General features: G+C 45.4%; 1 protein-coding gene across 1 annotated transcript; it reads right to left on the bottom strand.

Annotated features, from left to right (window-relative positions):
* Positions 1–5640: 5640 nt before the first annotated feature.
* LOC126048505 (olfactory receptor 51E2-like) lies at positions 5641–6665 on the bottom strand. The gene has a single exon (XM_049823648.1). The coding sequence runs from the start codon at positions 6660–6662 to the stop codon at positions 5706–5708; it is 957 nt and encodes a 318-aa protein (XP_049679605.1). The 5' UTR covers positions 6663–6665; the 3' UTR covers positions 5641–5705.
* Between the last annotated feature and the right edge of the window lie 5487 nt (positions 6666–12152).

Raw genomic sequence — 12152 nt, 5'->3', positions numbered from 1 at the left:
TCTTGCCTACACTGAGGGCTCTTGCGTCCTGTAAAAAAGCATCAAACACCCTCGACCTGATTTGGTCAGTGGCAAACAGAGACTGGCACGAGGTATGGTCTAGAAGCTCAAATTCCCCACACAGCCAGCCATCCCTGTGACAGCTGCTTGCACTGGTTCAGGAGAGCACTTCTGAACCAAGTGTCCTGCCAGTTTCCACTGAAAGTCCCCTGTCCCACTCGGTGGAGTGGTCCTGGAGCATGCAGACTGGATTCCTCCTGGATCAAATTGAGCAGGAAGACTGCCGAGGTGCACACCCAATACTCTCCAGTGTCCAAAGGGTGTCCAGCCCAGGAGACCAGATTAAAGCTGGTCTGAAGTAAACCTTCTTGAAATGTGTGTAGTGGGGATATGAAGTCATTAACACCAGCCCTATAGCTCTACAGAAGCTTGTAACAGCACTGAGCTGCTTGCCAGTCTAAACAGAGGCAACAAGTGCTTGCCTCAGTCAAGAAACATCCAATTTCAGGGCAAAAAACTGAGCCAGTGCCATAGTATTTGACACCCCTCACACACAAATGTAGTGCTCCAGTGATGTCCATTATCCCCCCAAAAAGACTGCAGCTCGCTCAGTCCTTGCACATTGCTCAGCTCATGTTTTTTCTCCCTAATACCTGGGAAAAAGGATTCCTTGAAGAGCTCTGCAGCACAGATTAGGCCAACGTACCTGACCTGATAAGACCCTTCAGAAACCTTCGTGGGGCTGACGGCACTTGTGCTCAGGAGCTGCAGGAAGCAAAGGGATGGAGAAGACCACAGCAGCTTCCCAGAAAAGAGCTAGGCTTTTCCTCCATGAGGGTCCGGTGCTAGCTGAGCCAGCTCCCACTGCATCCAGAGGGAGATTTTACACCATGACAACTGCAGCCCAGCCCAGCATGGCCACCAGTCACCAGCTGGAGCTGGGCTGTTGGGGCTGTGCTTGAAACCTTACAGACACATATGGCTTGGCGTCACCTGCATTCTGGGAGAGTTTTCCTGGGGTTTTTTTTTCCATGTGAAGGCTGTAAACATCCTAGGAACTGAAATTCCTGATACTTTTCTTTCTTCATTCCACCTCCTTCCTGCCAGCTGCCTCTGTTGGTGCTCCTTTATCTAAAACTTCATTCTTCTACGGAGAACACCAGAACAGGGAACGCAATTCCCAGGCAAAGGCAATGTGAGAGTAGGAGTGTGCCTGCAAGCTCCATGAACTCGTGGCTGTTCAACACTTGCTGCTGCTGCCCAGGAGGAGTGATGGCATAAAAGGCTGTGTTGCAGAGCAACAAATAGCTGCTCAAACCCTAAATACTCACCTGCCTCCTGCAGGTTTCCATGCAGGGACTCTGCACTGCAGAGACCAGGAGATATTTACCTGTCTGACAGATAAATCCTGCAGGGAGCTCTGCATTTCCCCTGCTACTTAAGGTGTAATTAGAGAGAGAGAAACATACAGTTTTTAACCCCCTCAGTGCTGATGAGCTCATAGACACAGCTGCAAGTTGCCCAGTTTTGTATCTGTTTTCTTGCAATGTGTTTATTTGGAGGAGACTTAAGAACAATGGGGCAGTTCAAGATTAAATCACAAGACTGGGTTTGTAATTAAAATTGCAGCAGCATGAATTATGAAGTACTTTCCAAACAACAGCAATCTATCCTTTCTCTGCTATTTTTCCTCCATAGCTGTAATACAGGCTTAGAGAGGGAAGTCAGCAACATCATCCCCCATTACATAGATGGAGAATGGTGAAATAATGAGAGGCAGATTTGAGAGCCCTCTGCATGTTTGTTAAGTAACTCTCACTTCTGTGTGGCACACTGCACCTCCCTGTGCTGTTTTTGTGGTGTTCACGCAATATAGCATCTCTGTGCCAAATCATTGGCAATGCCAGTTTCAATTAAAAAGCAAATTGTGCAAATAAGACCCCCTTCATTTATTGGAGAACCAGGTCAAACCCCAAGTCAGACTACTGAGAGAGTCTGGGGCAGCAGAAATGCCAACGTGTGCAAAGATACTGGGTCCCCAGGTCCAATCCCAGGAGTACTTGGAGAGAGAAGAGAAGAGAAGAGAAGAGAAGAGAAGAGAAGAGAAGAGAAGAGAAGAGAAGAGAAGAGAAGAGAAGAGAAGAGAAGAGAAGAGAAGAGAAGAGAAGAGAAGAGAAGAGAAGAGAAGAGAAGAGAAGAGAAGAGAAGAGAGAGAAAAGAAAAAGAGATTGCTTGGAGATTGTCCAGGAGATCCCCAACAACTGCTCCAGCCCCATGCAAATCCTTGCTACCTCCATTCCCACCTCTAGACTCCTCTGACTCCCAATCCTCTCCCCAATGCTGTGCAAACCACACTCCCATCCTGTCCTGTGAGAATCCCACGCAGTTTTCATCCATACCCAGAAGAAATTCATCATACCTCCCTGCTCTGAGGCTCTATTAACTGTCTTTCTGAGAAATAGATGGCTAGGAAATATAATACAGCATTTTCAGGGTGGCTCATTCATTTTTCTTTATTAATTTTTCTCTCAGCACAAAAGGAAAAAAAATAAGGAACATATGGAGAATGAGCAGGAGCCATTTCTCAACACCACGGCCATCTAAAAAGAGTTTAGATTCATAGCACACCTCTGAAAAATTCATTCACACTTCTCAAATCACATTAGGCAGGTACAGATTGGTTTTATTTTTATGAAAATTTTTTACTCTTCTAAGCGCTAATAAAACAGAATATGACAAAAAAAGACAGGGGGCAAAATTGCCTTTAAGTCCCAGATGGCAACTACTTGTAACTCACTTAAATGAAAGTTTTTATTTTGAGATAAAATATACTTTAATTTAGCAGAAAAGGTTATAACAAGATGCGTTTCATGAAGACTGAAGCTATACAAGTACAGACTACAAAAAGGACAGCCATTTTACTCAGTGTTAGCTGGCAATTGGAAGAAACTGCACCAAACATTGCTGTCATTTGAAGTCCCTGATGCAAAACAGCATGAGGCTTTGGTAAAATACCTCTTTTAGCACACCTAGAGGTTATGGGCAAGATGCAAGAGCCCCCAAGTGCAGTGCTTAGACCCATTTTCTGTCCTCCCTGATGGAACTTATTGTTCATTGCCTGCTTTCCATATATTTCTCTGTTTTTCTCAATTTATTTCTTTTTCACAGCTAAACTTGCTTATACTACACCAGCACATACAGGGGCAACAGGAGCACATGCCAAGCAAAGGAAGGTTGCCCAGAGGGGCTGTGCTGCCTCCATCCTTGAAGGTTTTTAGGACCCAAATAAATAAAACTCTGCACAAACTGGCCTAACACCAAATGAAACTTCTCCCTACAAATCTTAGACCATCAAGCATCCTTCAACTTGCATGGTGTGAATCAGTGCAGATTTGCATGCTCTATAATATTTATTTTTGTCTTTCCTCCTTCTCTAGCAGTTACTCCTAATATTCATTGTTTCAGGCTCTGGATTGACCTTTCCGGAGAGTGATCTGCCATCCTCCCAAAGGATTATCCCACAGTCTACTCAACACTTGCTAAACCACATCTAGATACTGCGTCTGGTTTTGGGCCGCAGTGCAAAAAAGGCATCAACAAAGTGGAGCAAGTTTAGCTGATGGCTCCCAGGGTGGCTGGGGTTGGAGCAATGCTCCATAAGGAAAGACTTAGGAAAATGGGCTTGTTCAGCCCTGAAAAGAAAAGGTTTCAGGAAGACCCAACAGCAGAAGAGCAGCCTTCCTCCACCCTTATCAAGAAGATGGAGCCAAGCGCCTCACAATGTAGCATGGCAGGAGAATGAAAGAAAACAAGCGTAAGTTGAAACAAGAGAGGTTCAAACTAGATATAAAGAGAAGCTTTTACACAATAAGGACAATCAAGCACTGTAACAGATACCCAAAGAGGTTGTGCAATGTCCATCCTTGGAAACTTTCAACACCGAACTGGCTAAAGCCCTGAGCAACCTTGTCTGACCCTAGAGCTGCCCCTGCTTTGAGCAGGAGGTTAGATTAGAGATGTCCTGAGGTCACTTCCAACCTGAATTACCCTGTGATTCTGTGATAATCATCTACTGATGGAGACATCAGTGTTCAAGAGCACCTGGGCCTCCTGATGGAGTGCAGATCAGCCTTCTTAATAGTACCTTGTGCTGCTCTACTCACCGGTGAAGAGTCCTGCTGTGCAAGGCTTTGTGCACTACTCCCTTGTGTAGTGAAAGCCAGCGTGTTCAAATTAGAGGTCACAAACCCCTGGCAGCTCTCACTGGAGGAATCCCAGGGACTCTGGCAGTGGGAACAGCAAACACATCCTTGTGCATGGCAATGCAGCCACCTCAAGGATGAAGACCATGATTCACAACAAGGTAAGACTTTAAATTGAGAGGAAAAAGAAGAGATTGCTTATTTCTTTCTATTTATAAAGAAACAGATTTCTTTTTAAAAAGACAAAGAACATTAGGAAAAAAAACTAGGAGTGAACACTCTTCAAATCTGTATGTTTCATTGTAAAATCCTATTGTACAACATCCTTTCCTAGGATCTTTAACCTTTTTCCAAAATACGAAGTGGAGTCTCCATCCTTAGAGATATTCAAAAGCTGTCTGGACACAGCCCTGGGCAACTGGCTCTAGCTCGCCTTGCTTGAGCTGGAGGGCTGGACAAGATGACCTTCAGAGGTGCCTCCAACCTCAACCATTCTGTGATGGTGTGAAAAATAAATGCAGTATACTATAAGACCTTCTTCATCGGCCCTAAGGCTTGTTGGCCTTCATTGCATTAAAAGAGTTTTGTAGTAGTGTCCCACTGGCAGAAGAGGCATCAGAATAAAGAGAGGAAAGGCTGTCAGGCACTCTGTTTCATGGCGAATACGTAGAAGTATAAAAAAAGCTTGAAAGCTGAAGATCTTGAACTTAATTCATAACTTCTTAGAAATTCCAAGCATGTGTGAAGTCAAAGGTATGAAACACCTTTGACTTGGAAATACCATATCCTTCAGCTTGGAAGTATCACTAACATTTGTAACTTGCCTATTTTTTGTCTTAAGACATTGTCATTTTATTGAATACTTAAGGGAAATTATTTTTACAATTGCTACCAATAACTCTGGGTCTGAAATTTTTCCACAGCATCTGCTATAAGGAGGCTGAGCTGATTTGACTGAATACCCAATAGGACAGAACAAGACCACAGAGGTGGAGGACTTCTGAAGTGCATTTCTGCATCTATAATGTCATTTGCTGTAATTATTTTACTTGGAGATTGATGCTACAGCCAAAGTTTCTGGCGAAAATTTTGCTAAAGTGTTTTTGGAAAGTGAATGTGCCACAAGCGGATTAACTAAATCATTCAGAAAACACTGTAACATTCACTCAGCTCTGCCATCATTACAGGTGAGATGGGAACAAAGAAGTGCAATGTCAAGACATCTTTATTAGTTTGGTGAGCCACTTTTCCTTCCCATTGCTCTACCTTCTGGATCAGGGTTGGATTTAGATCATTGTAGTAGAATCTCTCCAAGTTTGGTGAGAGTAAACACTCTTGGAAGGAGTTTACAATTGCTATTTACTTTTTGCCTTCTGGTAGCACCTCAGAGTCTCCTATCATGTGCTAGGTGCCATACATACAGACGACAGTCCTGCACCAAAGACTAACTGTAAAACAAGAGGAGCTGGTGTGAGGATACAGGAGAAAGCAGCTGAGCATAGGTCACTGGGCAGTTCTGTCATTGTTTATATGAATTAAATTCAGGATCCTCCTCTGTATCTGCTTGGTCCTCACCCCGTAGATGATGGGGTTGAGCACAGCAGGCACCAGGATGTAGATGTTCCCCATGATGATATGGACCAGCGGAGCCAGGTCCTTCCCAAACCTGTGCACCACGGACAGCCCAATCAGGGGCACGTAGAAGGCCAGGACCACGCAGATATGGGCAACGCAGGTGCTGAACACCTTGAGCCTCTCCTTCCACGATGCCAGCCGCAATACAGCCTTGAGGATCAGGATGTAGGAGAGGCAGATGAGGATGGCGTCTAGCCCCATGACCAGCAGGATGGCGGTGAGGCCGTACACCACGCTGGGGGTGGTGTTGGCGCAGGCCAGGTTCATCACGTCCTGGTGCAGGCAGAAGGAGTGTGACAGCACCCGGGAGCTGCAGAATGGAAGGGGCAGGAGGAGCAAAGGCAAAGGCAGGAAGAAAAGAACTCCCCTGGCCATGGCTACCAGCCCTATTTTTACTGTCGCAGAGTTGGTGAGGATGGCAGCGTGTCTCAGTGGGTGGCAGATGGCCACGTACCGGTCCACAGCCATGGCCAGGAGGACAGTGGACTCAATGGCCGAGAGGGTGTGGATGAGGAACATCTGGACAAGGCAAGCACCGAAGCTGATCTCTCTGGTGTTGAACCAGTAGAAGGAGAGGACGCGTGGCACCGTGGACGTGGACAGGGCCAGGTCGATGGCAGCCAGCATGCAGAGAAAGAAGTACATGGGAGCATGCAGGCTGGGCTCCGTCTTCACGATGAACAGCACCACACAGTTGCCCGTGACCGCTAAGATGTACACGGAGCACAGAAGGATCGCCATCCAGAAATGAGCAGCCTCCAGCCCTGGGATGCTGGCCAAGATGAAGGAGGATGGGCTGAGGTCAGAGCTGTTGGGGAAGGGCATGGCACACGGGGTGAAGAGCAGTCATGCTATGCCATGGTACATCCCCTGCTGCAAGGGAAAGAGAAACAGCAGCTTTATAAATCCTTTCCCATGACCGTGAATCCCATGGGTCTGTGCCTGTGAAATGTGGGGGAATCTTACAGTTGCCATACTGATACAGAGAGCTCCTCTCTTATTTCTTTAGCCCATGATGGCTCTATACAATAACATATGCAGCCACAAAATAACGGCATTTGAATTTGAACAGGAATTACTTGAATTCTTGATTTACTTGATTCTGTAAAATCAACATTTTAAATTATAAATCCAACAGCTGAACTTGTTTTCTTTTATTTTTTTAAGGGCAAAAGAAAACAGATTTTTAGTGCTTCCTGTTAAACTTCAGTTCTGCTTGAGTTTTTCCATATGTGCTGTGCTGCCCTGTCAGAAAATGTACTCTGTGAAACTGGCTGTGCTGCCTCCCACGGTCCACCACTCCCAAGTACTGCAGACACACACAGTGAGAAATGCATATTTATTTGTTTGCACACACAAATTGGAATTTCATCCTTTCTGCCTGAAAACACATATAGAAATATCAGAATGTCTGTAGAGAAAAAAAATCTGATTATTTACCTTATTCTGTACCTGTAAACTTTCCAGGATTACTGGGATCCAAGGAGAATGGTGAGGAAGATATGCAAAAGACTTTGCTTTAGGTGTCTTTCTATTCTCTGGGATCAGATTTTTAAGAGTATTGGGATTTAAGAAGTGTTGGTGTGGAACATCAAAGGCCAATGCAATGGCAGTGTCAGAGCCCCAGCACTGCCCAGCCTGGTGTGGGAGGGCTTGGGACAGGGCTGCAGACCCTGCCTGACTCACAGCCCTGAGCTCTGACCAAAGAGAGGAGGGGGATTAGCTCGATCTCCTGGGCCGCATGGGACTTCATCCATCCACCTCGATGGATCAGGCAGCAAGTCAGTAGCTGGCTGTACCTGCCCTGGAATAAACCCACTGTCTCCCCTGCCCTGTATGGACAGCATGAGGTCAAGCACATAACTGCTATCTGAAACATTTCTGAGCTTTCTGATTATTTCTTTCACACCCTATCCACGTAAAACAAGGATGCAAAATTTTTTTATGGTGAGCTCTGCAGTTTATTAATACAGCTATTTTAAAAGTCACATTTGGTTGTGAAAAAGTTTGCGTTTTTTTACTGCACATCTGTGGTGAAGCCCTTATCCTAAAATAGCAATCATTATTTATTTCCCTGATGTGGGGTTTTTCCATCTTGAATCTCTAACAAATAAGACTCATACTCTAGCTTTTTATACACAATTTACAAACAGCATAGGTGGGCTGTTACTGTCAAGTTGTCTAAAAGCTATTCTAGTGATGAAATTTTCAGCAAACCACTTACATTATGATGCAAGCTGAATGAACAAAGCACTTCAGTAACTGTCACAAGTATCTGAGCCAACTTACCTGCCAGCCACTGAACTGTAATTACAGTATGAATCTCATTGTAAAATATTTGCCATCCTATTCATTTCTTTTGAGAGAACGTGGCTGTGAGAGACAGACATACAAAGTAAATAATTCCTGGATATTTCAGTTCATTTTTAGTTCTTTGGCATCAATAAATGCACCAACATTTTCAGAAGTGACTAATGCTTTTGGATTGCTAGTGGGATGAAGACCTTGCTTTCTGTAGAGATAAAAACTGGATCCATGTTTTTAAAAACACCAGTAAATGCAGATTTATTTTCCTAGGGTGATCCTCCCACCAGCAAGCCCCAGTAACTGCGTTTAACAAGGGGTAAGCACATTCAGACAGTAAAACCATCCAAGCCAGAAGACCACTAGCAGCAGCCTCATCTCAGTAAATGCTCATAAACATTGACCAGACTTGTCCCATGGAACCAAAATGGGTCTGAGACCAACTTCCCAGGATGGAGCAGGCAATGGGAGAGTCTTCACCATCCTAATCCATCTCTCCACTGCTTCCTCCTATGCCAGAGGGAAATATGTATACCCCCTCAAAAGCCCTCTGAGCCATTTTGAATATGTAGCCATTTATCCCTATCATCTCACCAGAAAAAAAGTATACATCAACCCAAAATATTACTTCAGAAGGAAAAAAGAAAAGAAAAACTAAAACCACAAGGCATCACTCAAATTCAAAGCATTTTGAACCAAAATTAAAATTCATTGTAATTGATGGTTTGATCAAATGTGTTTTGCTCTTTTTTTCCTAGCTGTTTGTCATCACTTATAAGCAGAAAAAGCTGCACCTGCTTGTAGCTCTGCTGCTGTTTTATAAATATGCCCAGGTCCTGGCTAGGTCAGTTGCTCTGGGCCGGCACTTGCTCCGTTTGGAGTCATACAAGCTATGCCTGTACTAAAGTGAGCAGGACATGGCTGGAGCCTCATCCCACCATCATCCACACTGTTAATTCCTTCCTCACCTCCAGGGACATCCCTGGCTGCTGCCAGCTGGTTCTGCCCCAGGCAGTGCCCAGGCACGAGGGAGCGGGTAGCACCAGCCGCGGAATAATGTCCACTGGGCTGTGGAGTAAAGCCACCCTGGTTAAGAAAGGAAGAAAGGATAGTCGTGGATGTGGCCAAGAAGCACCAGGTGTCTCCAGGACAGAGAACTGTCCTCCTCTCTCTTTTAATTATAGTGTGGACAAAGCCACAGAGTGCAGCAGGGACTGCAGCATGGCTCCGCATGCATAGGGGTAACGGGAGAGTTTCCTGGGGCAGAGGACACACACGGTGCAGGGCTCAGGGAGGGCTTGGGACGGGAGGAGCTGAGCTGGCAGTGGGAACCAAACAGACGTGGCAGGAATGGCCTTCCTTCTCCTTCTTCTCCTTCTTCTCCTTCTCCTTCTCCTTCTCTTTCTTCTCCTTCCCCTTCCCCCTCTCTCCCTCTTTTTGTCTCTCCATCTCTCATTCCCCCTTCCCCTCCCCTTCCCATTCTTCTCTCCTCCCTCTCCTCTCCTCTCCTCTCCTTTCCTCTCTTCTCCTCGAGATGCCTCTGATACATCTCACACTGCTCTTCTTGTGCCTCATAGGAAATAAATCCATTGACAAGTACTGTAAGTGACCCCATGGTACAAAGTGGAGAGCTCAGGGCATCACAGAATAGGAATTAGAACCTCTAAGTGGTTCATCTCTCTCTTTTTACTCTCACACAGATGTTAAATCACAATTAAGTTTCCCATTCCCAGAGGCAGCCACAAAGCTTTTTGAACATATGTTCCTAAAAGACAGTACCTTATATAGAGGTTCCCAAATCTTGAGCGTCCACTTGGTACCCTCCAGCTACACAGGTTGGGAAGCAAATGGAGTGGCAGCTGAAGCTCTGCTGAAGTGGTGATGGAGACGCACCAAAGGCACTGCAAGCCTCACTCCACTGTGGTCTCCAGCTGTGCTAATAAATGTGCTAATAAATCTCCCACACATTTCCTCCCTGGCTGTCCGCCCTGAACATTTGCTTGCTGTGACAGAAGCTCCTTGGGCTTTTGCTGTTTCGGAGAATGGCTGTAACCAGGAAGCACGGATGTTCACGAAGAAACTCTGGAAGTTTTCAGAATGGGAGCAGTGCTGTGTGAGAATTCTGCAAGCTAAGCATCTTTCCAGCAAAGCTCAGTCTAGGCTTTTCTGCTGAAAGTTGTGTTTGTTCCCTCATGTTAATCTTTCCTCTGATAATAGCTGGCTACAAGCACCAGGTCAGACCTTAGATATTTTAAGCAAAGAGTGCTCCCATTGGGTGCTATCTCAATGCAAACAGGACTCCACCCCAAGACCCGCTGTGCCAACGCTTGGGCAGAGGTTCTGGGGGTGGTCTGCTGAACAGTATTTCACTCTGTGCAAGGGCCCACTGGGATCCTCAGCAAAATAATTAGCACAACTCAAAACGAACAGTGGCCTGGGAATCCTCCCCTCAGGAATCTTCCCTTCTCCCTTTCTATATTTTTATGGAGATGGTCCCTCATTATTCTTTTCTCTCTATTCCAGGTACTGTTATGTGTAGAGCAGAATAGAAAAATATACTAATCCTGGGTTAGTCTGAAGTGTGAAGTGCTTAGCAGCAGGCAGAAACAGGCCAGTTCTGGTGCAATCCTGTCCCGATACCTTCTGCTGCTTCACCCTTCCAAGGTGAACACTGACCGTTTCTTCTTATTCTCCACTGCGGTCAAGACTGGCCAAAATATGGCTTAAGATCGACAAAAATACAGCTCCATAATTTGGAGGCATGAAAGATGTGGGGCCATTTTATTCTGTCGGTAGGAGCATGCAAGCCATGAGGATCATGAAATCTTGCTGCGTGTCTGGCTGAGACCCCTCCTACAGCAGAGCAATAAGATGCTGGGAGACACTGTCACCTCCCATCTGCGGACTGGCCAGTCAGTACCTGGCAGGTCTCAGCTGGAAGATTGTAGTACATGGTCCTTAGTGTCAGGAAGTTTAGCCATTCCTATTATATTTTTTTAACCCTTTTTTTTTTCAGCAAGAGACCCAGTCACACCAGACCCCAGGCACCATCCTGATGCATACTTAATTCATACAATCCTGTGCTCACCTACAGCAAATCCTGAAGATTTTAAGCAAATCCAGCCTAGTATCTCTGCATCATATAAACAGAAGAAAAATGGCTTCATCAAGTCTTTTGACCTTTTAAAATGAATAGATGTCTTTTATTGAAGATATTACATACATACATTACATTCAATGCAAAACAATGGCTGGAACTTTGGCAAGATGGTAAGACTCGATGACATCCAAAAGAGATGCAAAAGCAGCACTGTTTCCATCACCGTAGATGTGTATGGCACTTCAGAAGCAGATAAAGATGAAGGCTGAGCCTTTTTTTAAGAAGGACTGAGTGCTGTGGGCCCACTTAACAGCACCTGATCTTCAGAAAATGCTCTGTGCTCAGCCTCTGGAGCTGAGCTCCATCTTGTGGGATGTTTCCAGCTGAACAACTAATGACTGGGATATTCAGAGTGGCTCCAAACTCTTGGCCCAAGGCTTGTCCTGTTGTGCTTGCTGCCTGGGTTAGCTATGCTGTTACATGCGATGAGGGAACGATGACCCCCCATACAAGGGAGTCTGAGTGAAGCTTACATGCTGTTATCTGGCTACTAGAGTTTGCATAACATGTGTTGCACAGGTTCCTTGATCCACCTCATTGCATGACTTGAAAAGATAGTGTCATTCAACCCTTTTTTTTTTTAATTTACTCCCTCTAATTGGGGCTTCCATCTGTATATATCGCTGGCATTAATGCTTGGGGTGTTCGCAGGCTGCTGGAAGGGATGAAAGCATCATGCTAGGACAAAACATGGAAGATCACAGCGCTGGGTTGAGGCATAGTGTCCGAGTGGATCTGCAGTTCTTTCATCTGGCAGTGACCCGCGTGGATGGAGCACCAGGAAACTAGTCCACTAGCTCTGACCAAGAAACCAGTCCACTAGCACTTTCTGGCATAACTGGTGGAGGAAG

This window comes from Accipiter gentilis, chromosome 19 (genome assembly GCF_929443795.1).
Source record: "Accipiter gentilis chromosome 19, bAccGen1.1, whole genome shotgun sequence".
Lineage (NCBI taxonomy): Eukaryota > Metazoa > Chordata > Aves > Accipitriformes > Accipitridae > Astur > Astur gentilis.
The sequence above is the reverse complement of the archived record's forward strand: the minus strand, read 5'-3'. Positions and strand labels throughout refer to the sequence as shown.

Excerpts from the sequence above, each read along its gene's own strand:
- LOC126048505 (XM_049823648.1), bottom strand. The coding sequence starts at position 6,662 with ATGCCCTTCCCCAACAGCTCTGACCTCAGCCCATCCTCCTTCATCTTG.